A 27,719-nucleotide genomic window follows, 5' to 3' on the forward strand; every position below is an offset into this window, starting at 1 on the left:
CAAAGATATTTGTTTCAAATCCCGAAGTATCTTTTTGCCTCTGTCATTGATATCAAACTCCTTAATATTAGATACACAGACACACCTTTCTTGGAGGGTGGGGTCTTGTTTACATGCAAAGTGTCATTGTGAGGATCACAGAGTGGTTACAGTTTCCTTCAGGGAATGCCCAATGCTGGGGGACCAGGAGGGAGGTGAGGAGGAGTCTTTTTATCTTTTTGTACCTTTTGAATTTTGAACCATAAAATAATGCCTATTTTTAAAATAATAAAAAATTTTTAAAATTATTGGAAGTAGCTGTAAGTTGAAAAATATACAAGATTTTCAAACCTGATGATGAGATATTTAAATATGACAAATTCGATATTTTGTAATGAGATGGAATAGTTTTAGAATTGAACATTTGTAATTTTTACAAGTCTTTACTTATCCTGTTCCAAATCTACAAGGTATTTAAAACATAACGTACATGACCCAGTTTTACTTTTTATTATTTATTCTTTGACTTTTTAATTTTGTATGGAAGAGATTCGTTTAATTTGAGTGATTATATAACATGTCATACATCCTTTACAAAGTATAAAAAATCCTCACTTATCTATCTGACTTCCAGCATCTTAGTCATCTTTATCAGCTAAGAGCCAGAAATAAGGAAATGCAACTGGAAGTAAAGGAACTGAACTCACTGCTGTACTGTTACTATGAGACCTGGTAGAAAAATCGCAGCAATCTAGATCCATTTAATGGAGGATACAGCAACGTTGTACTTCTCAGTATAAACCTATTCCTGATCTCCTATCCACTGCTAGAGCTGATACACAAAACTCTTGAGTGTTAAACAAGAGTCTCACGTTTACTAAGCAGGGAATTCTAAAGTACTTAATATATTTCAGGATGATGTCTCTGAATTGTCAAAATTAGTTTTGCTGTTTAGTAGTACGTTTAGATATTGGAGAAGATTTACCTCAAAACTGTTTTTTGAGGATACTAGATTGTTTTAAATAATGGTATATTATAGAGGGATTATGATTTCATTTTTAAACAAAGGTAAATTCCAAATTTCTTGTAAGGTACAAGTTTCTTGTATGTTCCAACAAATATGTTATGAATTAAATTAATGATATTAAGGGTATCATTTTTCAGAAAATTTGAGTAAGATAAAACAAGCTAGATGCTGACCATTTTGTTAAAATGAATACTAATTTTCAGTGGGATGGTCTTTTTGCAAAATAGTATGTACCAAAAATGGTATCATTTTGTACCATTACATTGCCATTTTCTCTAATAATGACATCCCTAGGCTATCCTAAGGCTGTGTCTTAGTCTGCTTGGGTTGACATAAGAAATACCATAGACTGGGTGGCTTACACAACAGAAATTTATTTTCTCACAGTTTTGGAGGCTGGAAGTCCGAGATCAGGGTGCCAGCATGGTTGAGTTCTGGTGAGGGCGCTCTTTGTGGCATGCTGACAGCCACCTTCTCACTGTGTGTTCACGCCGTCTCATTGCATGTGGTGCCTGGAATGAGAGCAGGCACACACACTTGCATAAGCTGTCTGGTGTCTCTTCTCATAAGGACACTAATCCCATCATGGGGTCCCACCTTCATGACCTCATCTAACTCTAATTACCTCCCAATGGCCCCACCTCCAAATACAATCACACTGGGGCTTATGGAACCAACATACGCATTTGGGAGGGGAGAGCACACAAATACTCAGTCCATAACAGGTTGCTTAAAATATTGTAGAACTCTGAAATCATTTGGAGTATTATTTTTTGGAATAACAAAACTGAACTGGTTAGTAATCAACCTCAGACAAAACTAAAGTCTGGACCCTAATTCAACAAAATTACAAAAGGAATTGGAATTGTCTTTTGAATTTATGTTACAACCTGCAAATATTGCTGCTTTTGGATTCTGTATGTAACTTAGAAAGTATTTTGTTGACTGAATTGTTAGGGTTGCTGGTTGATCTCGGATTATCCTCCTAACTCTTTCCTTTGATGTCTGTTTCCTTTCTCAAAGCAGGAGCAACCATCAGGGTAACAGGTATCTGACAATTTATCAATCTTACATGTGTTTTCATCCGTCTCAACACATTAGATGTATGAATCTCTTCTTCATACATCTAAAGTTTCACCCATTTTTAAAACCACCTGTCTCCATTAATAAATTCTATCATACCATAAAACCTGCTTTTTCTTCTTCTTAGTATTTTGGATTTTAGGAACCATGTTGTTGTTCTTGCTAATGCTTTACCACTTTTTGCTTCATTTTTAAATAAAAATTAACAAAACTAAAAAGTGTAACTTCAAGAAAGTAAGATTTAGGTATATGAAGGCCTTTCTGGCAAAAGCAGATTGGTTCTTGGTTTTAACAATGGCATTTATGTAATTACATAAACACAAAATTCAGTATGTTTTTTAGGAAAAAATATTTGGGGGAAATATTTTTTCAAATGGTTTTAGTAGCAAGATTGTTATTGGTAAGGAAGAATTGATGGTTTAGAAAGACAAAAGTTAGCAGTATAACAGGATTATTTAAAGGGCCTTCCAACACCTTTCTCTGTAAAAATAGCACCAGTTTTAATATTGTCATCACAAATCCTGCTTAGATTACAAATTAATTCTAATGTGATGAATAGTGATGTGGTTGTCATTGTAATTTCAAGTCTGGGAAAAATTATCCTGATTCTATCAAATTAACAAATTTTGAAATAAAAATTTTCCTATATATGAAAATAAAGATAATCAAATGTGCAGCACTTATGCAGCAGGTGACTTCTGTTCTAAGCTGGCAGAGCACAAAATTCTCCTCTCCTCTAATGTCTGTGTTGCAGACGGTTCTATCTGCCATAGGAGAATTTTGTCTCAGACTCAAATATTTCCATTTTATATTAACTATAAATAGTCCAGAGATTTTTGGTAATACAGAGTTAATTTTATAATAGCTATATAAATTTCCTTGTAAGTACATTTCCACATATAGATCTACTTACCTAAGACATTTAGAATACAGTTTAAAGTCTGTGACATGTTTTCTCTTTAATTTTGTGCAAATTTATCACACTAAGTTTGAAGAAAAGTATACTTTTTCAACCAATTATAAAGCATATTCTAGGATAGTTGAATAAAACAGATACTTGAAAGTTATTCACTTAAGTCATCCACACCATTTCCTCTTACAAGTGAACATCCTTCCTTATTCTTAAGCAGTAACTGTTTCATAATATGCAGTTACATTTTATTGAGACTGCTGCTGTTTTTTTCCAATATATTTCATGAAAGTATAGTTATTTTGCTTTAACAACTCCAAATTCCTGTTGGGCAGTGCTCATTTTATTACATTGCCAGTCTTGAACTGAATTTTCTTTTTTGGGCCGTCCTATCCAACCCTGAAGTTTTCTTAAGTTAGTATAAGTGTCCAAGTCATCTACTCTAGTTTTAAGAATTATATACATTTTTTTCAAAATTAATAATAAATGCCTGATAAGCTAATTTGCCCATGAGGCCAGAATCGTAGTTCTTTTCCTTCATCTGATCAATTGGCTTTGCTCAGTCCCTTGGCTGTGCTCCACTCCAACCAGCTTCTTTATGGAGTAGGGACCAAGGGTATTAGGGCAAGAGTGAAGGAATTCCAAGCACTCTTCCTACTGATGACAGTTCACAGCCAACTCTGTCACATAGAAGGGACCAGGCTCCACTCTAGGCACATCTTCATTGTGGTTGTAGATTTCATAAACCAAATAGAAAATGGGACTTTTTTCCCTCTGGTTTTAAGCAATGGTTGCATTTGGTTACTAATAGTGTATCTGTTTTGGAACATTTTTACAAGACAGGAGGGTCAGTTTTTTTACGGAAAGTTGCCACATTACTCAGTTTTTGTTTTTTGTTTTTTAAGACGGAGTTTTTGCTCTTGCCCAAGCTGGAGTGCAGTGGCGTGATCTCAGCTCACTGCAACCTCTGCCTCCCCGGTTCAGGCGGTTCTCCGATTCTCCTGCCTCAGCCTTCTGAGTAGCTGGGATTGTAGGCGTGCACCACCATGCCGGGCTAATTTTTTGTATTTTTAGTAGAGACGGGGTTTCATCATGTTGGCCAGCCTGGTCTGGAATTCCTGACCTCAGGTGATCCACCCGCCGCCGCCTCACAAAGTGCAGGGATTAATCAGGCGTGAGCCACCGCACCCAGCCTCACATTACTCAGTTTATTCAACAAAGGAGAGCTTGCATTAAAAGTCAGCTGTGCCGGGCGTGGTGGCTCACGCCTGTAACCCTAACACTTTGGGAGGCTGAGGCAGGCAGATTGTCTGCACTCAGGAGTTTGAGACCAGCCTGGGCAACATGGTGAAACCCCATCTCTACTAAAATACAAAAAATTAGCTGGACATGGTGGCACACGGCTGTAGTGCCAGCAACTCAGAGGCTGAGGCACAAGAATAACTTGAACCTGGGAAGTGGAAGTTGCAGTGAGCCAAAATCGTGCCATTGCACTCCAGCCTGGGTGACAACACAAGATTCGGTCTCCAAAAAAAAAAAAAAAGCAAAGAACTCCCAAAATTTATTTTTCCAACTAGAAGAGGGAGAGGGAAAGATGGAGTCTTCATCTTATGAATAAAATATGCTAATAGAATTTATTTTATCTATAAAATTGAATTTCCATAGTAACATTAATTTTAAATGAAAACATACTTAAAAGAACAATGAAACCACATCATCATCATCATAGATGGGTGTTGGAAATTTATTTATATAGATTCACCATAAGTTATAAGTATGGATTTCTTACGTTCATACTGAAATGTGATAGAAGTGGGCATGAACAAATTTGTTAATTCTATACAATTCTCCTTCTTACCATTTCAAAACTTGCATGAATGAAATAAGCTCTGATTTTGAGAGATTTAAAAAATTGATTTAATTAGAAAGGATTTATTTAGAAAGAAGTTTTTAAAGATTGTAGCTGTTTCATCTTATTTAAACCACCAGAGTAACAAACTACATAAAGCTACTTTTTAGTTTCTAAATTTACATGCTTGCCCCTAAAAAGGGAAGAATAATTGAGACAGGAAGAATGGGGGGTATTAAAAGTAAATATAAACTGATTTTTCAGTGCTCCCTTTCTTTCGCAGGTAAAAACAAATGGAATCTCTGGTGTCAAACGAGAATCACCGTTAAAGATTGACCCATTTGAAGATCTGTCATTTAATCTGCTTGCTGTATCAAAGGCTCAGCTATCTGTTCAAACGTCACCTGTTCCAACCCCAGACCCAAAGAGGTTGATTCAGTTGCCTTCTGTAACGCAAAGTAATGTTAATACTTTGAGTTCTGTAAGTTGCATGCCAACAATGCCTCCAATTCCAGCTCGGAGTCAGTCCCAGGAAAATATGCGAAGTTCTCCAAACCCATTTATTACCAGCTTGACCAGGACAAATCCTTTCAGTGACAGGACTGCTGCTCCTGGAAACCCATTTAAAGCCGAGTCTCAAGAATCAGAGGCAACTTCATGGTTCTCCAAAGAAGAGCCCGTTACTATCAATCCTTTCCCTTCTCTGCAGCCTCTCAGTCATAACGAAGGCAAGGCTTCATCTTCACTTGATGGCTTTAAGGAAAGTTTTGATCTACAGGGGCAGTCTACATTAAAAATTAGCAACCCAAAAGGATGGGTAACCTTTGAGGAAGAAGAGGACTTTGGTGTGAAAGGGAAGTCAAAGTCAGCTTGTTCAGATTTACTGGGTAATCAGCCAAGTTCATTTTCCAGCTCCAACCTGACATTGAATGATGACTGGAATAAAGGTACAAATGTCTCTTTCTGTGTGTTGCCATCAAGAAGACCTCCTCCACCTCCTGTCCCTCTGCTCCTGCCTGGCACCAGCCCTCCAGTAGATCCTTTCACGACCTTGGCCTCTAAGGCTTCGCCCACACTGGACTTTACAGAAAGATAACGCCACGCAACAGAAGACAGTGGGTATTTGCTTTTGGCAGGTAGAGCCAAGAGAATTGGGCATTCGTATTTCATTATGTGCAATAAGTCATTGTAAGTGCACTGATACCTTCACAAAACACCACTATTTGATGTGTACAGAGTTGGAATATGTGTATATTGGAAATAAGGAAAAACCCTTCTCATTGTTAACTGGAGTTTTGATGTATTTCTCTTTGGATGAATAGGAGACAGTAGTAGCCATAAAAAGTGCTTAAAACTACTTTAGAAAACAGTCCTTATTCAGAAACTTTTCGGTCAGGCTTCTGAAGAATCTCAAAAAAGCCCACCCAACTTTCAGCTGACATTTCCACCAGCCCTCTCATACTTGTTAACAATTGGTATCTATGAGTATTTACCAAAGAGCTGCCAAGGTTACAGTGAACAGAGTTTTGAAAGGCATTGCTTTAAAGGAAAAAAGTATAGGTATGTGTACATATATAATACATACACATATACTTCCATATACATTTATATATTTTCACAATTCATAGTTTAATTTCTAGGATATAACTCAGACCAAATTATACCTAAAAGTTCCAAGAGAGTCCCTTTCTCAATATCACATTACCAAAAAGATGGCTGCAATGTAATTTGGACCTTTCATTAATTTTGTTTTCAAAACTAGAATAATCTCACCACAGAATCAGAATTTTCTACCATTCCACACCCAACACCTTCAAATACACACAACCTTGTTACTTTTTACTCCAGCGCCTTCATATGCTTTTCTCCAGGAGGAGGTTCTTGCCGCTGGAAACAGCCTATTTTGTGGTCACTGTCAAGTGGATGGATATTCTAGTGCTCCCAAAAAAGCACTATGGCCTTATATGCAGGGAAGGCACATACCACCAAGTTCAAGGAGAAATACTAGAGCTAACCGTACTCTCTTCTCTGCGTACATTTGAATGTACGTTGCCTGTATCCCTCCCATATTTTCTTTTTGCTGCTTTTGCTCTGGAACTTTGCTTTTAGCAGGGAAAGCAGCCGTCCCCTGAGTGCTTTGAATTGGGGATATATCCACTGTGTTCTCCCCCCTCTTACGAGGCTACATAACACATCTATGATGCTGCTTTAAGTTTTTAGAGGCTATACCTCAAATTAGCTGTGGATTTTGTCTCCTGCACTGCCAATATGCAACTGATCCCGCTTTTATTAATTTTATGAAGAAGTACACAGAATTTTTACAGAATGTAGTATTTTGATATCATTAAGTAAACCAATCAGAAAACTCCTTGAGCAATAGTTGTTTCTTTGTCAGTTTCCATTACAATCATCTTTACCCATTAAGACTTACATTAGCGTTCCTTTTATATAAAGAGTTGTATATGTCCACCTAAATTCCTACGTCCACACTTAACCTTTAAAGATGTACATTGAGGGAATATAAAAAAATAGCGTTCATGGCTACGAATATGTAAAATGTTAAAAGCACAGCAAACTGCACTGCACTTAGACATAAAGCAAATCTATTAGGAAAAAAAGCATTTTTCTAAATGCTCAAATGTTATCAAAATACTATATTTATAGAAGTAATCTTCTCTGTTAACAGCCAGGATTTGCTGTTAGAAATAACTCTTGTGAGTTTTATATTGTGCTTTTTGGAGGTTCTAATCATTTCAGCAGTAGTGTCTTTTAAACAGCAGTATTACTATAAGCAGTATGCTTCAAAATGTGAATTAACTTGTTGAAATTGTGGCTTTAACATCCATGTGACTAGTGTATATGGTATTTGCTCTCCATTAGCAAAATAATTCATTGTTAGGTAAACTTCACTAGTGCAAATTGCAGTTCTGTGAGCAATGTTTCCTATTGGATATAAACTACTGTCTAAAATATACATATCAGCAGCCCAGCCTTTATCAGGAAATTACACTTGGCAAGTTGCTGAAAATGCACAAAGTTATGAAAGTTAAAGGTATGCTGCAAATAACTAGCCATTATTCTGTGTATTATTAAATATTTACTAGTTCTGTTAAAAGCAGAGCAGAAGTTAGACACTAAGATCTCTTTGTGAACTCTGTGTTCTCTATATTAGATTGCTGTTTATATGTAAGAATTTTATTGCTTATGTGGCATACAATATTTATAATGATAAACTTTATAGAAGTACAGTATTAAAGTCAGTGGTACACAGACATTCTGTACATATCCTGTGAAACGTGCTGTCATATGAAATAAAGATATCTGTCTTTACCATGCTGACTTCTTTGTTCGAAAGGGAAGAATTTTTCTCAGCCATTTTCCGTGTACTTTACATACACAAGTTTAGTGACGTTCAAACTAAATAAGCCTAACCCTTATTGCCGAATCAGGTATTTTAATTCAAGACCTTATTTTCATTTCTTCAGATAGTGCTTCCTCTAAAAGTAAGAAGAAAGATTTTCTGAGATTACTAATCATTATTAAAAAGTCCATGCCCAGCCTGGCCAACATGGTGAAACCCTGTCTCTACTAAAAATACAAAAAAAAAAATTAGCCAGGTGTGGTGGCGCAGGCCTGTAATCCCAGCTACTGGGGAGGCTGAGGCAGGAGAATGGCTACAACCTGGGAGGCAGAGGTTGCAGTGAGCCAAGATCGTGCCATTGCACTCCAGCCTGGGCGACAAGAGCGAAACTCTTTCTGGGGAAAAGAAAAAAAAAAAAAGAAGGTCCATGCACTTACTCCATAAGAGAGGCCCTAACTCAAAATCATGCTGACTTGAAAATAATACATGAAATATGAATTATTTTTCTTACCCAAAGCAGAAGGAACAACTGGGGGGCAAAAAGGAATTGGGACACAACCAGACAGAAAAAGGGACTGACTAAAAAGACCCAAAGTAAAAGGCCAGGGCCGGGTGTGGTGGCTCATGCCTGTAATCCCAGCACTTTGGGAGGCCAAGATGGGTGGATCATGAGGTCAGGAGTTCGAGATCAGCCTGACAAACATGGTGAAACCCTGTCTATACTAAAAATACAAAAATTAACTGGGTGTGGTGGCAGGGATCTGTAATCCCAGCTACTCACGAGGCTGAAGCAGGAGAATATCTTGAATTTGGCAGGTGGAGGTTGCAGTGAGCCAAGACCACGCCACTGCTCTTCATCCTGGGGGACAGAGGGAGACTGCCTCAAAGAAAGAAAGAGGCCAAGGCTAGGCAAGGTGCAATGGCTCATTCCTGTACTCCCAGCATATTGGGAGGCTAAGGCAGGAGGATTGCTTGAGCCCAGGAGTTCAAGACCAGCCTGGACAACATAGACTTTATATCTGGTAAAAATCAAAAAAATTAGCTGGGCATGGTGGTGCATCCCTGTAGTCCCAGCTACTTAGAAGGTTGAGGTGGGGCATCACTTGAGCCCAGGAGATCGAGGCTGCAGTGAGTGAGCTATGATCACACCACCACACTCCAGCCTGGGCGTCGGACCAAGACCCTATCTCATAAAAAAAAAAAAAAAAAGGCCAAGGCTAGTGTTGCCTTTTTTCACACCTATCTGGTTGATATTTGAAATTCTTACCTTAATTCTTAATGTTCATTAACCTTTTATTAAGAAGTTACAGAATTATTGCCTTAAAAAAACCATTTTAAGATACTTGTAGGTTAATATGGAGTTATAAGAAATAATACAGAGACCCCATGTACCCCTTTACCCACTTGCCCCCACGGGTAACATCTTGCAAAACTACAGTACCAGAGTATGACCAAGACATGAACAACACAGAGCATTTCCATCACCATAAGGAGCCCTCGTGTTGCCCTTTTCCCACTGCCCTTTCATCCCATCTCCTTTTCCCCTGCCCTTAACTTCTGGCAACCACTAATCTGATCTCTGCATGTATAATTTTCTCACTTCAAGAATGTTATGTAAATGTAATCGTGGTATGTAACCTTTTGGGGTTGGCTTTCTTCACTCAGCATAATTCTCTGGAGATTCATCTAGGTTGCATGTACTGTCTGTTCCTTTTTATTGCTGAATAGTATTCCATGGTATGGATGTACCATCATTTAACCATTCATCCACTGAAGGACACCTGGGTTGTTTCCAGTGTGGTAGCTATTACAAATACAGCTGCTGTGAAGAGAAGTTTCCATGTCTCTGGGATAAACACCCAGGAGTGCAATTGCTTGGTTATATGGTAATGGCATGCTTCCATTTTTTAAAAACTGAAACTTTTCCAGAGTGCCTACCCTTTCATATTCCCATCAGCAATGCATGAGTAATCCAGCTTCTCCCCATCCTTTTCCTCATTTGGTGTTGTCGTTATTTTTTTTATTTTAGCCATTATAGTAGTGGATGTTTCCTTGTGGTTTTAATTTGCATTTCCCTAACAGCTAATGATAAAAATCTTTTGTTTTTGTTTTTTGAGATGGAGTCTTGCTCTGTCAACCAGGCTGGAGTACAGTGGCACAATCTTGGTTCAGTGCAACCTCCGCCTCCCAGGTTCTGATGATTCTCCTGCCTCAATCTCCCAAGTAGCGGGGATTATGGGCGCCTGCCACCATGCCCAGCTAATTTTTTGTGTTTTTAGTAGAGATGGGTTTCACCATTTTGGCTACGCTGGTCTTAAACTCTTGACCTCATGTAATCTGCCCAGTTCAGCCTCCCAAAGTGTTGGGATTACAGGTGTGAGCTACTGCGCCCAGCCTGAAGATCTTTTCAAGTGCTTATTTGCCATCTTATATTCAGTGAAGTGTCTGTGGTATTTTGCCCATCTTCTAAATGGATTTTGTTTTTACAGTTGAGTTTAGAAGATTATTTACATATTCTAGATTCTACTCATCTTTCATTGGATACATGGTTTGCAGATATTTCTCCAGGCTGTAGCTTAGTTTTCATTCTTTTTACATGACCCACAGCCAGATTCTGAGCTCTGCAGGGCCAGAAACTATAGCAAGGGTGATAGGCATGTAATAAGCAAACTCACAAGAAACTGATGTATAAATCAAAACACCAATTTATTAATGTTAGAAAAATGTCTGACCATATCAAGGATTACCAATTATACGGAGAGAGGGGAACTCTTACATGGTTGGTGAAAGAGTAAACTGGCACATCAGCTCAAGAAAACAATTTAACAATATTAGGTAAAATTCATGTACCCTATCAACAAGAAATCCGACTTCTAGAGAAACTAGGATCTGCGGAACATGAGAGGCATTGTTTGTAATGGTGAAATCCAAAAATAAATCTCAACTGGGGAGTGGAGTGGAAAATAAGTGAGTGAAAAGAACATATGAGAAAACCTCACAGTGTAGCCATAAAGCAAGATACAAAATAGTATGACATCATTTATATAAAATTTACAAGGTCAGCTGCAGTGGCTCACGCCTGTAATCCTAGTACTTTGGGAGGCCAAGGGAGGCGGATCACGAGGTCAGGAGTTTGAGACCAGCCTGGCCAACATAGTGAAACCCCGTCTCTACTAAAAATACAAAAAAATTAGCTGGGCGTGGTGGCAGGCGCCTATAATTACCCAGCCACTTGGGAGGCTGAGGCAAGGAGAATTGTTTGAATCTGGGAGGCGGAGGTTGCAGTGAGCCGAGACTGCACCACTGCACTCCAGACTGGGCAACAGTGCAAGACTCCGTCTCAATAAATAAATAAATAAAATAAAATTTAAAATACACAAGAGGATATATTTTTAGGGGTACATACACATGTTAATGGTATTAAAAACATGCAATGGAAATGATAAGCACCAAATTCAGAAGACCAGTTTACCTCTGGAGAAGGGGAAGAAGAGAATGGGATTAGAGAGAGGCCTTACCTGTATTTGTAGTGTGTTAGGACCTAAAAAAAAAAGGCAGTCAATAGAGCAAAATTTGCTCTTTTCCTTTCTGGCTGCCTGATATCCAGCAACCATCATGAAAGACTCATAAATTATCCAGATCAGGATGTTAATCACTGGTGGACTGCTGAACAGATACAAATGGTCATAAGATGCTCTTCATCCTAGAAAGGCAACAGCACCTCAAATACAAAGAGAAAACTAGTGAAAACTCACAAGACCACACCAGGTGTCATCTTGGTCTTCAGATTGAACTCACTTGGGTGCCTGAGGGCAAGAAAACAGGCTTTGCATGATTTATGACTGCTGAAACCACACCAAGAAAGAGCTAACCACAGATATTTAAGACAAGCCCTGTATGAGAAGAAAAGGACCTTAAGAAAATGCCAGGTGGTGGCTCACGCCTATAATCCCAGCACTTCAGGAGGCTGAAGCGGGCGGAGACCAGACAGGCCAACATGGCGAAACCCCGTCTCTACTAAAAATACAAAAATTAGCTGGGCCTGGTGGCGGGCGCCTGTAATCCCAGCTACTCAAGAAGTTGAGGCAGGAGAATTGCTTGAACTCAGGAGGCAGGGGTTGCAATGAGCCACTGCACTCCAGCCTGGGCGACAAGAGTGAGACTCTGTCTCAAAAAAAAAAAAAAAAAAAGAAAGAAAGAAAAGAAAAGAAAATGCTGAACAGAATGCAGTTATAATAAAATTATGAGGACCACAAATACCAGGGCTGACAAATTTAAAGATACTGCACGGGCTTGATCTGTGGTGATTTTAATAATCACTAGATGATTACTAAGCTACATATTTAAACAAAACTGGATGGTCAAAACATGGGTTCTTATGCAACGATTTTCCACATTTCTCAATATTATTAACAATTATATGGAGACCCCGTAAAATACGTAAGTTTGTGGACATGTAGCTCTCTATCTGGAAGGCTATACTGTAAAATTTTAAGAAGCTGATGAGTACGGAATTGGATTCAAGAGAAAGGGTATGACCTTATGGCCCGCAGTCAGGAGCTAAGAAAACATAGTAGCCCATTTCCCCTGGCGAGATAGGCATTTCCCAATCAGACCAGTACTGCCTGTTCCGGGGTTTGGGTGATCCCTGTCTCAACAGTACTAGAAATAATAACACATCTTCCCCTCTCCCAAGGCTCCATCCCCCTTCTATCCACTATCAGTTATCAGTCTTCCTATCAAGCCCAGATTGGCTTGGGGCATTTCCAGGCCTTCGGTCATACCCTTTCCCCCAACACGCCCCCTCCCCAACACACACTCCCCAGTTTCAACCAAGAAGACCAAAGTTCCAAAGCTTAAGGAACAGGAAGTAGCGGGCGCTTGTAATAGTCAAATCAATATGTACTCAGCACTGCTCCCCTCCAAGAACGAGACAACGGGTAGAGGCCTTGCACTATCTCGCCTAGACGCCTCGTTACTAAGGACTCTGCAAATGTTACCCATCTCTTCAGGCATTCCCTGACCATCCAACCTAAGAAGTCCATCAACCTGTTTAGTTTTATTTAGACCTGTATTTGAATTTGCATTGTCCGTTTATTTATTATTTTTGAAACACAGTCTCACTCTGTCGCCGAGGATGGAGTGTAGTGGCGCGATCTAGGCTCACTGTAACCTCCGCCTCCCGGGTTCAAGCGATTCTCCCACCTCAGGCTCCCTAGTAGCTGGAATTACAGGCACGCGCCACTACGTTCGGCTAATTTTTGTATTTTTAGTAGAAACGGGGTTTCACCATGTTGGCCAGGCTGGTTTCGAACTCCCGACCTCCCAAAGTGTTGGGATTACAGGCGTGAGCCACAGCGCCCGGCCTGCCATTTATTTTTGTTTTCTCTTTGTCACACTAAAATATAAGCTCCATGGGAGCAGTGACTGTGGATCTGCGGCGCCCGGAAGAAACAGCGAGTGACGCCGATTGCCTTCTCCAAGAGTCCGCTGGATATTTCGGGGAGGGTCGCTCTGGCAGAAGCCGCTGGAGCTACCCTAGCGACGCCATCCAAATCAGCCTGAACGAAGAAGTGCGGATATTCGACCTGGCCCCTCGGTCCTGAAAAGCAAACGCGCCCAAACAGCAGCCAATAGAGCTACCCAGTTCTAGGTCGGTGCCGCCAAACTTTCCCAGGCCGGAAGCAGCATGGAGGCGTTGCCGGAAGTGGAGACTGAAAGCGGCGGAAGGGACGCTGGAATGTGGAGCGGTTGTGGGGCGGCAGTTGCGGAACTCGGCGCGTATGTTGCCTGCCGTTCCTCCGATTCCCCATCTAGTAACTCCCACCTCAGCCCACGTATCTCCCTGAGTGGAATCTCGGGCCCCAGACCAGTCGATTGGGAGGTCCACCCTCCACTTCAGCGGCTTGGTCTGTGTTTGGGAAGTTGCCACGACAACAGTCACTTCCGGGAGGGGCCTCTGCGAATCTCCTTCCGTCGGTCAGGCCAGAATCAGCTGCCCTCTCAGGCTCTGTGGGTGGTTTCCCCGGCGGCAGCTACGTGTGGGCGTAGATTGCTGGGCCTCAGTGCACCCCAGCCTCCGCTACTCAGGTTCTGAGCTGGAACTGGCGACTCTTTTGACTCTGTTTCACTGTTGCTGCTGGCAACATCCACTTCCGGGAGCGAGTGCCGTTTCCCTCGCTCACTGCCGGCTCGGGAGCGTGGGGTTCGGGCCCCCGAGCGGCTGTTAGTGCGTTGGCGCTGCTGGCGATCCGGCGACCCTTGGCCGGCCGGATTCGCGGGCCACGCAGCCCGGGGCTTCTCACCGCCTCAGTGCCTCGGCGGGACCGCCATGGTTCTGCTGCACGTGAAGCGGGGCGACGAGAGCCAGTTCCTGCTGCAGGCGCCTGGGAGCACCGAGCTGGAGGAGCTCACGGTGCAGGTGGCTCGGGTCTATAATGGGCGGCTAAAGGTGCAGCGCCTCTGCTCAGGTGCGGCTCGCGGGCGGGCCCAGCCGGGACAGATCGAGAGACAGGCGTGGGATGGAGAAAGAGGGGCAGGGTGGGCCAAGGGGTCAGGTTTGTGAAGATTATTGAAGACATTTGCAGCAGCCAGGGTTGAAACGGGTTAACCGGAGATGAATAAGGAACCGGAGAAGGTCCGGCCTGTCTGGCATCCCGGGCTGGGAGGTGGGACCAGGTGCCTCTCGGAACCGGGATGCTGCGAATCCTGGGGTGCTGCGAATAAGTGGAAATGGGCTGGGGAGGGAGGAGGGAACCGAAAGACCGGGCTGAACAGCCGACTTAGTGCAATTAATCACGTGTGAGGGGTGAGATGAGAACTGGATGGGCTTTTAAAAGCTGAATTTGCTATTTTTAGTCGCCCGATGTAAAGCAGCGAGCCACCTGGCTTTGGGGCGGCCCCTTACAGTTGAAGCCTTGGTGATCTTTCCCCGTCCTGGAAACGGCCTGTTGCTCGCTTGGCGGCGCCGTGTCCCTTCCCCGCGCAGGTTCCAGGGCACCGCTGTTCCGCAGAATCTCCCGGCGGTGGAAGGGCCCCCATCTGTGCTGTCCATTGGGCAGCCGCCGGCCACGTGGGGCAGAGCATTTGGAATGTGGCTAGTGTGGCCAGGCAACCGAATTTTACATTTTCATTTTAATTAATTAAATATATATATAGAGAGAGTGTGTGTGTGTGTGTGTGTGTGTGTGAGTGACAGGGTCTCTCTGTCGCCTAGGCTGGAGTGCAGTGGCGCGATCTCGGCTCACTGCAACCTTCGCCTCCGGGGTTCAAGGGATTCTCCTGCCTCAGCTTCCCAAATATCTGGAATTACAGGCGCGTGCCACCACCCCCAGCTAATATTTGTATCTTTAGTGGAGGCGGGGTGTCATCATGTTGGCCAAGCTGGTCTCCAACTCCTGACCTCAGGTGATCCTCCTGCCTCGGCCTCCCAAAAGTGCTGGGATTACAGGTGTGAGCCACCGCGCCCGGCTAATTTTAATTAATTTAAATAAATTTAAATCGCCAAGTGAGTACCTGCCGCATTAGACAGCATAGCTTTTGAACTTGACGGGATGATACTTTCTGATGTGGTGTAGGATATTACTAAGTGTTTATATAACTATCATTATGTATACATAGAAAATACAAACGTAACTATTTGCAATAAATAGTATATCCATTTATGTGATTTATTAAATTGCATGAATATGTGATTTATTATTAAATGTATTGATTAAATTGCATGAACATGTAATTTCTGCACTGTGGAGAAATTCCTGAGGGTTATGGTTCTTTTCATGAAACTTATGTGTAGTGTATTAATTGAGCTTCCAACACAAACACAATATTAAATGTTATCTTTAAGTTAAAGCATTTGAGGAGAAAAGGAATTTGTCTTCTCTTTCTATAACATTATAGATTGGAAATGTGCTGAATGCTGAGAGTCACATTAGTGAACTTAAAATTCATGTATTTATTCTGCACCAGCGCTCAACCTTCAGAAGACAAGGATGGGGCCAGGTGCGATGGTCACACGGGTAATCCTGACACTTTGAGAGGCAGAGGCAGGTGGATCCCTTGAGCCTAGGAGTTCTAGACCAGCCTAGAACATAGTGAAACTCAGTCCCTACTAAAAATACAAAACTGAACTGGACGTGGTGACACATGCCTGTTGTCCCAGCTACTTGGGAGGCTGAGGCATGAGAATCGCTTGGACCCGGGAGGCAATGCTGCAGTGAGCTGAGGTCACTCCACTGCACTCCTGCCTGGGTGAGAGAGGGAGACCCTGTCTCAAAGAAAAGAAAGACAAGGATGAATAAGACCAGTACCGTGCCCCTGTGTCAAGGGTCCAGGCCAGGTCTGGCACATAGCAAGTGGCATATAAATGTTCGTTCCATAAAATAGAGAGCCAGATGGGCAAGGCCCCTGACCCCTGGAAGCTAACATTCCAATGGGGTATGAGGTGGCATCATGATGACTGTGATAGATGTTATCTAACCTTCCCTTATTTTTAAGAAATAAGTAGCTTAGACTGTGGTGGAGAGGGAGACAGTAAACATCCCATTCAATGACACCATTTATTCGTAATACTGTATTATTTCAGGTCAGGTGACATCCTCACACAATGTTATGGGAACACTGAGATCCAAGTGCCTCCTTCACAGGAAGGAAGGACAGAGAAAGGAAGGAAGGCAATTTTGCAAGGTTAAAATGTGGACTGGTTTTGGGGTGAATATATAAGGATTAGGAAAAACAGCCATGCATTTGAATAGTGAACATGATACTGGAAAACCAAGTCCCTTGTCCCATCTCTGCTACCTCTGAGGGGTGTAAGCTGCTTTAAATCCTCCCCACTGATTTGTATAAATTATTTATGAAGCATTGACATGAAGTTTTATAGAAGGTCTCAGACCAGGCGCGTTGGCTCATGCCTGTAATCCCAGCACTTTGGGAGGCCGAGGCGGGTGGATCACTTGAGGTCAGGAGTTCGAGACCAGCTTGGTCAACATGGCTAAACCGTGTCTCTATTAAAATACAAAAATTAGCTGGGCATGGTGGCGGACACCTGTAATCCCAACTACTCAGGAGGCTGAGGCAGGAGAATCGCTGGAACCTGGGAGCTGGAGGTTTCAGTGAGCCTGAGATCATGCCACTGCACTCCAGCCGGGGTGACACAGTGAGATTCCGTCTCAAGAAAAAAGATATCAGCTGCAGCTGTGTCATCTGAGCAAGCCTGACATGATACAACTATAAATTAAGGAGGGTGGGGGGAATGTACAAGGTTAAATTAAATGAGATAGTCCATGTGAGTGCACTTGGAAAACTGTTAGACCCATGTGAATATATATTCAGGTGTTCAATGAATAGTAATTTTGCCCCTCCAGAGTTAGGAAGCACAACAGAGCACGAATGATTGGCCACTCAATCTACAGGCCGACTGCCTGGGACCTGGGGCGAGCTTCTGAGCTCTCTATGCTGTTGGCTAAGGGTGGATCAATGACTCTTTGTCAAGGGTCCAGGCCAGGCCTGGCACTTAGCAAGTGGCATATAAATGTTTGTTCCACAAAATAGTGAGCCAGTTGGGCAAGCCCCTGGCCCTTTGTAGCTTACGTTCCAATGGTATGAGGTGTTGTGATTGTGATACTGTCTTTTGCTTATTTTTAAGAAATGGAAGAATTAGCTGAACATGGCATATTTCTCCCTCCTAATATGCAAGGACTGACTGATGATCAGATTGAAGAATTGAAATTGAAGGATGAATGGGGTGAAAGATGTGTACCCAGTGGAGGTGCAGTATTTAAAAAGGATGATATTGGACGAAGGAACGGGCAAGGTAAGTGAGGAGTTCTCTTCTGTGTGCATGCTTATATAGGCATAAGTATGAAAACAGTTCCTTTTTTTTTTTTTTTTGAGACGGAGTCTTGCTCTATTGCCCAGGCTGGAGTGCAGTGGCACAATCTCAGCTCACTGCCAACTCCATCTTCCAGGTTCAAGCAATTCTCCTGCCTCAGCCTCCTGAGTAGCTGGGACTACAGGCATGCGCCACCACGCCTGGCTAATTTTTGTATTTTTAGTAGAGACAGGGTTTTGCCATGTTGACCAGGCTGGTCTCGATCTCCTGACCTTAGGTGATCTGCCCACCTTGGCCTCCCAAAGTGCTGGGATTACAGGCATGAGCCAACGCGCCTGGTCTGAGACCTTCTAGAAAACTTCATGTCAATGCTTCATAAATAATTTATACAAATCAGTGGGGAGGATTTAAAGCAGCTTACACCCCCTTAGAGGTAGCAGAGATGGGACAAGGGACTTGGTTTTCTAGTAAAGAAAGCAGTTCTTTATGTTCAAAAATTGACCTCATCATTTCTCTACAGACTTAGAAAATACTGTACTCTGTAGCTCCTGTGGTAAAACTCTAATCTGGGATGAATTAGGTAGATAAAGGAAGTTTTTGTTTTGCTCTTAATAAGTTGCAGCTTGCTTTTAAATATATTCGATGAACCAGATGAAATGACCCTTTCCCTTCTGTAGGTCAAAAATGGTTGAGTATTGGCAATTTCATGTGGTTCCACCTAATAATTGTTGGCAGATACTCACTGAAATGTATTCAGAGTTGTGTTTTGTTACTGTTCACAGATGTTGGGGGATCTTTCGAGCTGGACTGTGTGAAAGAGGAAAGGGAAAGCATGTCAGCTCATGGACTTCCCTGATCAAGGACATGCCTCTCTCTGGGGCAGAGCACTTCAGTACATGGCAAAACACTGAAGAAATTCTTCTCCTTTCAGTGTTGGGCCGATCATGTGGAATTGATGATAATCCTCTTTGATAGCTTATTCTTTTTAACCTGCATTAAAAGCTCCATTTAAAACACTGTAATTGATCAGCCCTAAAACACTGTTAGGAGTAAAAGAACAGTATTCCTGCAAGGCCTTACCAGTTCAAAAATACACTTTTTTTAAATATCAGGGATAGTAAGAATTCCTAGTATTATTTCCTTTGAATGTTAACCTGAAAAATGGTTGTCTTCCACATCTTTCTGACCTAAGAAGATGTGGTAAGATGAAGAAAAAAAACGTGAGAACCACTGAACAGTTCATTATTCATCATTAAAACAATATGTAGTATGTTCTTAAATTAACCACTTTTTTTTTTGAGACAGAGTCCCTGTCGCCCAGGCTGGAGTGCAGTGGCGTGATCTTGGCTCACTGCAACCTCTGCCTCCCGGGTTCCAGTGATTCTCCTGTGTCAGCCTCCAGAGTAGCTGGGATTATAGGTGCCTGCCACCACACCCGGCTAATTTTTGTATTTTTTGTAGAGACAGGGTTTCTGCATGTTGCCCAGGCTGGTCTCGAACTCCTGATCTCAGGTGATCCACCTGCCTCGGCCTCCCAAAGTGCTGGGATTACAGGTGTCAGCCACCACCCCTGACCTAACCACTTCTATTCTAATACAATCTTATATTTCTAATATTTTCAATGTCTAATTAATACTGTTATTTATTAGGAATATATGGTTTCAACTTGCCCCATTTTCCCTAGGTTTGGGCATTTCATCTTCTTTTTTTTTTTTTTTTTTTTTGCTTGTAAGCTTTCAAGTTATTGTTTTTTCCTGATCTAGGGGTCACCAAATTATGGGCTACAGGCCAAATTCAGGCAGTTGCCTATTGTACATAAAATTGTATGGAGATGCAGCCACCCCATTTATTTTTTTTATTTATTATATTTTTTTTATTATTATTATTTTTTGAGACGGAGTCTCACTCTGTCAGGCTGGAGTGCAGTGGCACAATCTCTGCTCACTGCAAGCTCTGTCTTATTGTCTGCTCTTGTGCCACGTGGCAGAGCTGAGTAATCCCACCCAACAAGACTGTATAGCCTGCAAAGCCTCAAATATTTACTCTCTGGCCCTTTCCAGAAAAAGTTTGCCGGCCCTGTTTCCCCAACAACATGGATTTCTGTTTTTTGTAGCCTTTGCCACTGCATAAAGCACACTCCAGGTGTCTGTGTGGGGAAGAGATCTTCACCTAACTTCCGGCAGCCAGGTTTCTTGCCTCTCTTCCCTACAGTCCACACTCGCATCTTCACCTAACTTCCGGCAGCCAGGTTTCTTGCCTCTCTTCCCTACAGTCCACACTCGCATCTTCACCTAACTTCCGGCAGCCAGGTTTCTTGCCTGTCTTCCCTACAGTCCACACTCGCATCTGCACCTAACTTCTGGCAGCCAGGTTTCTTGCCTCTCTTCCCTACAGTCCACACTCGCACTCTGTCTCAGTCCACTTACCCCCTGGCTCAGACAGAAGGGATTGAGATACTTCACTCGCACTCTGTCTCAGTCCACTTACCCCCTGGCTCAGACAGAAGGGATTGAGATATTTCAGAAGACTTTTTAAAGAGGCTTTGTATTTGACAGCTCTCTCTCCCTCTCTCCTTTTTTTTTTTTTTTATAGCTCCAAATGAGAAAATGAAGCAAGTGTTAAAGAAGACTATAGAAGAAGCCAAAGCAATAATATCTAAGGTTGGCTCTTTTAAATGATGCTCTAAAACTTGTGTTTTTTGGGGGGGTGAGGGGGAGATGGAATTTCGCTTTTGTTTCCCAGGCTGGAGTGTAATCGTGCGATCTCGGCTCACCGCAACCTCCACCTCCCGGATTCAAGCAATTCTCCTGCCTCAGCCTCCCGAGTAGCTGGGGTTACAGGCATGTGCCACCACGCCCAGCTAATTTTATATTTTCAGTAGAGACGGGGTTTCTCCATGTTGGTCAGTCTGGTCTCGAACTCCTGACCTCAGGTGAGCTGCCCGCGTCAGCCTCCCAAAGTGTTGGAATTACGGGGGTGAGCCACTGCGCCTGGCCTAAAACTTGTCTTTTGAGAAAAAACTCCAACTCTGGCTTCCAGAGTTGCCTCTCAGCCAGCCTTCTCTTTCAGCCTTCTGGAGGCAAGGGAAACAAGCATATTTGGGGTAGGCCATAGCTTTTCCTTTCGTAATCCTGACAGTTGCCCAGAGTCCTCCCCGTTCCTACAGGCAGACACAAATTTTGTTGGCTTGTGTAAATGTAGGTTCACGTATAATACAAATATGTATAATACAAATGTTGATTTCGTTTCTTTTACCTTTTTGAAGAACTTAACAAAGCTAAGTAGGGGAGATTTGAATATTGTGGCCATAGAGTAGCTCTCCAGACACTTGATTGACTTAATATGTATTTGATACAAATCGGTTGTTTGTAATTGTCTTTAGCATTTATACAAAGGCTATTTTATAGAGGGAGGAGCATAAATTTATACCATTGATACACAGATAATGTGTATCTGGAGGAAAAGAATTTAAGGCTATTGAAAGAAGTGGTGTCTGTATGTGTTGCTTGTATTTGTGTGTTGGTGGTATTAGTTGCTACCACCCTCAACTGCAAGTCTCTGGATTGATAACCACTTTTTCTTCTGCTTCTCCTGATTTGCTCAGCAGAACTGTTATTTTTAAACCAATATTTATTAAACTCATCAAGCTTTTGACTAATCTTTGAAGAGCCTCAGCAAAGGCTGCCCTGAAGCTCTGTGCCTGTTAATATAGTAACGGCTTTAAGAAGCTCTACCGGAGAGGCCTTGGTTGAGTCCAGTGTTTGCGTGATGATGGCATCTAGGCATGTGAGCACATCTCAGGCCATGGCAGGAAAACGGTGGTCTGGCTGTTGTTCTGCACCCTTCTCCCCACGCTTTGCTGTGGAACTCCTCTTTCAGTTGCCTCACTTCTCCCCTTTGCCTGTGTACTTCTGAAAGTACTTTTTAATCCTTGGCCTTCTTCCTCCGTTGGCATCTTATCTACTCTGCCAAATGCAAATTCCACCCTCTGCAGATAACTCTGAAGCTTCCGTCCTTTCCCCCGACATCTTGCTTCACTTGCAACCTGAATTTCCAGCTGGTTGCGAGACTGTGCTATCTGAACACCCGGTCAGCACTTTGAAGTCCAGTTTTCTAGAAATGAGCCCCTTGCTTCCTCCTCTCCCTCTGTGTTCTGTCCCTGAGAATCAGCACCTCCTATGAGCTTCTCTGTCTCCAGTAACAGAACCTCAGTGTCTTGGTTTTATAGGCCAAATCCTCAGTGTCATCTTCAGCACTTCTCCCTTCTGTCACCTCTAGGTTTGAAGTGGGGTCCTGTACCATCTGGTCCCATGATGCCTCTTAAATCCTCCTCTTCCTTTCACTTCCACAGCTCTGGCTTTCTTGAAGGCTCTCCCGTAGGTTTTTGCATTCTGGTGCTCACCGGGGGTCCTGCCGGTCAGTTCCATTTCATTCTGACACTAACTACTCAGAGACAGCACAGACCCCACTGGTCAAAGGCAGATCCTTCAATTCTGACACTAATGCCTGGAGTTAGCATCAGACCCCACAAGTCAAAGGGCAAGATCAGCAACAAGACTCCTCTTATTTCAGACACCAGCTGCACGTGAGGTCCCCAGGCCACCCATACGTGTGTCCAGCTTGACTACAAATTTGGAGGTTCCCACTATGCCCCCATTGATATGCGTCACCTGGCACATCAGCGTCTGCACCAATCAGGAAGCTCCACTGAGCCATGGTGTCCGGGATTTTTGTGGAGTTTCTGCTCAGTAGGCATGATTGCTTAAACCACTGGCCACGTGTTTGATCCCAACCTCTAGCCCCTGGAGGTGGAGGAAGGGGGTGAGGCTAAAAGCTCCAACCCTCTAATCATGTCCTTGGTCTCCCTGGCATGGCCAGCCCCTTCCTTGAAACCAAGCGCTGATTACAGGTTACTGTGTTAGCACAAGCTCAGGTGTGGTGAGAAGGGGCTTGTTGTAAATAACAAGACACTCCTGTCCCTCAGGAAATTCCACGAGTTTTGGAGCTCTGTTCCTGGAACTGAGTAGCAAAGACCAGATGTATTTGTGATTTCATCACACCTTCCTCTGTGATCTTCAGTGCCTGCTACCTGGTCTCCCTCCGACTAGGTCTGTTCTTTTTTTTGAGGCAGAGTCTTATTCTGTTGCCCAAGCTGGAGTGCAGTGGCACAGTTTCAGCCTACTCCAACCTCTGCCTCCCGGGTTCAAGCGAGTCCCCTGCCTCAGCTTCCTGAGTAGCTCGAACTACAGGCACCTGCCACCACGCCCAGCTCATTTTTGTGTTTTTAATAGAGACAGGGTTTTGCCATGTTGGCCAGGCTGGTCTTGAACTGCTGACCTCAGGTGATTCGCCCACCTTGGCCTCCCAAAGTGCTAGGATTATGTAAGGTGTGAACCACCACACCTGGCCAACTGGGTCTGTTCTATACCAGTTACAAGATAAATCTCCCAACATTACCACTCCTTCCCAGAAAAGGCAGTCGCTTCCCGTGGTCTAACAGAGGAAACGTGAATCTTCAGCCTGGCTTTTGTGGCCGTTTGAAAACAAACTCCAGCTGATCCAACTAGAGCTGGCCTCACCTTCTCCTCTCCTTCCTGCCCCGTGCCGGGGAGGCTGGCCCCTGCTTCTCTTTGTTTCAGCTTGTCCTGAATGAAGCACCTGCTGCCATCTCTACCTTTTCAGCCCGTCTGCGTTTCATGGCCCACCTGTGGTGCCTGCTCCCCCTGCCGTATCTCCCGATCCTTGCCCCCATCTGTGCTGCCAGCACCGGGCTGTTTTCTCGGTGGAGCATGCTTCGCACTTCACTGTACTCCGTGCACAGTGCTGCTCACTGTCTGCTTTATAATACAGGCCGCGGTGTGCTTGGCTCAGCCCCTGAAATAGATGGTAGTCACTCTGGGAGCAAGAAGAGTTTGATTTCTTTTTGTTGCTCTGGCAGTATCTGGCAAGGGTCTTGTATAAGATCTTGATCGAATTTACTGAATTGGTTAGCCACACTGTAGATAACGATGCCTTTCTGCTTGCAGAAACAAGTGGAAGCTGGTGTCTGTGTTACAATGGAGATGGTGAAAGATGCCTTGGATCAGCTTCGAGGCGCGGTGATGATTGTTTACCCCATGGGGTTGCCACCGTATGATCCCATCCGCATGGAGTTTGAAAATAAGGAAGATTTGTCGGGAACGCAGGTATGTAGTTCTTGGGTGGGCACTCTGGAGGGTGAGTTCACGGCCCCCCAAAGCCCTTCAGATTTGACGCCCCTCTTCTGGATGTAGTGTTTTGCTCCCTACACAGCTTTCAGGTTTGCTGTGCCCTGCATCAGAGCAGAGTTCCGAATTCAGGAGCGGCCCCTGAGAGTGGGTACCCACGAGTGAGGGGTTTGGCCCCACACACAGGAGGCAGTGGATGCAGTTTGTGAGGCCACCCGTCAGGAGTGACTGAAAACATTTCCACTGTCTTTGGCTGCTAGGAAGCCAGCTACCTAATTTCTTCCTATTTCTACCCGAATGCATCCATCCCTTTGCATGGAAATTTGTGTTTCTAGTCTTACCTGTTGCTTCATGTTATTTTCTGACCCTCATGTTCCATTTTCCTTGGGTTTTCTCACTTCCTATCCTATTGGACAATATTCTTTGTCTAAGCCATCTTAAGTACATGGAATATGCAGAAGTGAACAGGCAGCCCCATTATACCTCGATTTAAACACCCAGCACGATGCCAGTGCCCTTCCCTAGCAGTGGCCTACAGATCTGTCTAAGATGAACTATATGGATCAAGGTGCAAACGAGATAGGACCTCCCTGTTGTCCAGAGGAGGAAGTTAACTGAGTCAGGGCATGAGTGGAAACTTAACAGGGAAGGTACTAAAGTCAGCAAGGACTTAGAGTGAGGTGGGGGAGTCAGGCCTCCCATGGTGAGCACGGGGAGAAATCTGTTCTCTGCCCTCTGCTGGGAGGGGCTCAGCTGGGCTCTGCCCCCCGGGTGGGAACCCACAGTCAAGCCAGTTCTTATGATTGGCCCCAGGCAGGGCTCAACGTCATTAAAGAATCAGAGGCGCAGCTGTGGTGGGCAGCCAAGGAGCTGAGAAGAACAAAGAAGCTTTCAGACTACGTGGGGAAAAATGAAAAAACCAAAATTATCGCCAAGATTCAGCAAGTAAGTACTTTTTGCTTTAACATGTCAGTATTTTTTGTTATTTCCCTTCAAACTGATAAAAATGTACAGTGAATCTGAAAGATTTAAACTACTGGTACAAATATTTTAATCCTATTGGCTTGGGTTTAAACTAAAAATATCCTCTTCCTGCACACCAACAAAAACTAGAAGAAAATATGGATTGTTTAGTGATACCTAGAGTTTGTTTTAATATGTGGGGGAGAGGAAATACACTATGTTAATTTCAACCTCAATAATAGGGCTGCAAGTAAACAAATATTTTCCTTGAAATGTAAAATTTCGCCCGACACTGATTTCAGGCTTTTGCAAACTGCTGATGCCATGTACAGGAGGAAGAAAGTTTCGAGACCTTTGAAGGACATCGTGTAGCGCTGTAACCTGAGGGGCCGCCTTGGTTTTGTGGGTGCTCCTACGTCACTAGGCTGTGATTTTGGGGAAATGGGGCCCTCCACCATACGTAGATCCAGAGTCTGTGGCTCTGAGCCTCCTCCCTATCCCACTGGACCTGCCTACAGTGTCTGCCTTGGGAATGGCCAAGACAGAGATGGCGTCGTGCAGCCTCTGGTCTCCACACAGTGAGAGTCCAGGGCTCAAGTCTGCTCAAGACCAAGGCTTCCCTCGATGCTTCACTTCGGGTGATCAGACATGGGGGACCTGTTTATCTTTAGTAGTTGGCAAAGGCAATTGTAAAACATTTGTTGTAACTTCAGGATTGTCACTCTAAGAACCTTAATTCACAATTTGCTCTGCTATCCTCTTTGCAGAGGGGACAGGGAGCTCCAGCCCGAGAGCCTATTATTAGCAGCGAGGAGCAGAAGCAGCTGATGCTGTTCTATCACAGAAGGCAAGAGGAGCTCAAGGTAGCGGGGAACAGATGGGCTTTCTGCAGTGCTGGCGCCCAGCATAGCCTGCGTGCCTTACCTGGGGCTGGTGGGGAGTGGTGAGCTCTGCAGGATGCCGGGGAGGGCCCTTTCCAGAGCTTCTCTCTCTGCAGGGCTGTCAGGGTCCTGCCAGGTGTCCCCCGGGGTTAACATGGAAGGGTCCCGCTCCTAGTGGGCAGGGAGAGGGGAGGTCAGTCATGGACTCTTTCTTCAGTCTCTTTATGTGCAAAACACCTTCCTGAAATGCCTGCCTGAGTAAAACGTATTTATTTCCAGAGATTGGAAGAAAATGATGACGACACCTGTTTAAACTCACCATGGGCGGATAACACTGCTTTGAAAAGACATTTTCATGGAGTAAAAGACATAAAGTGGAGACCAAGATGAAGTTCACCAGCTGATGACGCTTCCAAAGAGATCGGCTCACCTTTCTCCTAGGCGATTATAATTTTAAAAAGGCCACTTACCACCCTCTGTAAAAGATGTTAACATTTCTAGTTTTCTTAGTTTTCTTTTAGTGTGAATTTTAAAAATAGCAGTTCTTCAAGGTTTTAGAACTTAATAAATACGTAATCATAAGAAAATGTGTAAATCGTTTCTGTTTCAGGACTATTTAGTATGTCACGGTTTTCTTTGATAAAATACTAAACTTTTTTTTTCTTCCTTCCTGATTGTTTTCTATTCTCATGACAACTGGTTTATTGGAGGAAAGCCGATGACAGGCAGTGACCACTAGAGGCCGCCAGGCCCTCAGCGTGCTTTTTCTCCTAGCTCCCTCTGTAGATCTGTTGGAAGCCAAACTCCCCGCCTTGCCGGAGAGACTTCTGTGACCCTGCTGCAGGATCTAACTGTAGCCAGGCGTCGCCCGGCCTTGAAGGTGAAGTTTACCTCCTGGCTGATGCCTCTCTAGCCTTGTATTCTGGGAGCAAAAGCTACAACCGTGATGGAAGTTGAGTAGCAAACTCATCTGACCTTGAAACTTAAATTCTTCTGGAGTTTCTCAGCTTCTCAAGTCTCCTTCATCAGAAGGTCACCGTCATCCTAAGTATCTAGGACACCATTGAGTTTAAAGACTCCAACTCATCATCACTGTAAGCCATCCGAGGAGCCTGCAAACCCTGGCACTTTAGCGTCTGAAAGGCACCTGCCAGACCACCTGTGGCAACCAGAAATGGCCCAGACATTTCCTCATGCTTGACTTTTGGTGCCTAGGGTCCTCTTCTCCTGGTTATGGGGAACTTGGTGTGCTTGCACTGAGGGAAAGCGAAGGACGCGTGGCGTCTTCCTGCCTTGGCCTTCCTGCCTTGGTGCCTGTGCTTCCCACCATCCTGCAAAGAGGAACCCTGGGAGCTAGTGGAGGTGGCAGTGGTTTGGTTCCTGCCTGCTGCCAGGCGGCCTTGCCCAGGCGATGGGTCCCAGACCTGAGAGCAAAGCTCTGTTCTCTAAAGTGCATTGTAGTTGACTGCATCTTGTGCCTTACTCTTTTGGTTGATTTTCAAATTTTGTAAAAGCAAATTTGCATCTATTTTCTCTTTTACTTGGTTATAGTTTTAAATGTCTCTATGAAAGGGTTTTGACCTTGGATGATGTAGTGTATGCAATAAGATGCTGTGATTTTATTTCAG

The 27,719-nt window shown here is 43.6% G+C and overlaps 2 protein-coding genes across 5 annotated transcripts in view; both read left to right on the forward strand.

The window, feature by feature from the left end:
* Positions 1-8,183, forward strand: part of SYNJ1 (synaptojanin 1) — a 101,481-nt gene extending 93,298 nt beyond the window's left edge. For 2 of the 4 annotated variants that reach the window (XM_025380212.1, XM_025380213.1), the window contains 2 exons: positions 2,030-2,053; positions 5,132-8,183. In XM_025380212.1, coding sequence (XP_025235997.1) covers positions 2,030-2,050 — 21 coding nt within the window. In that variant the 3' untranslated portion in view covers positions 2,051-2,053; positions 5,132-8,183. The remainder of the gene's footprint in view (positions 1-2,029; positions 2,054-5,131) is intronic. The other 2 variants (XM_025380210.1, XM_025380211.1) reach the window with 1 other exon arrangement.
* A 5,766-nt stretch (positions 8,184-13,949) lies between these two features.
* Positions 13,950-26,678, forward strand: CFAP298 (cilia and flagella associated protein 298). Its single transcript, XM_025379235.1, is given in 9 exon segments — positions 13,950-14,058; positions 14,061-14,323; positions 14,325-14,679; positions 17,856-18,023; positions 20,634-20,701; positions 24,068-24,226; positions 25,061-25,192; positions 25,978-26,073; positions 26,371-26,678. Coding segments are annotated over 9 exon segments (1,461 nt in total). The 3' UTR covers positions 26,482-26,678.
* Positions 26,679-27,719: the final 1,041 nt, after the last annotated feature.

This window comes from Theropithecus gelada, chromosome 3, assembly GCF_003255815.1.
Source record: "Theropithecus gelada isolate Dixy chromosome 3, Tgel_1.0, whole genome shotgun sequence".
NCBI classification, from domain to species: domain Eukaryota; kingdom Metazoa; phylum Chordata; class Mammalia; order Primates; family Cercopithecidae; genus Theropithecus; species Theropithecus gelada.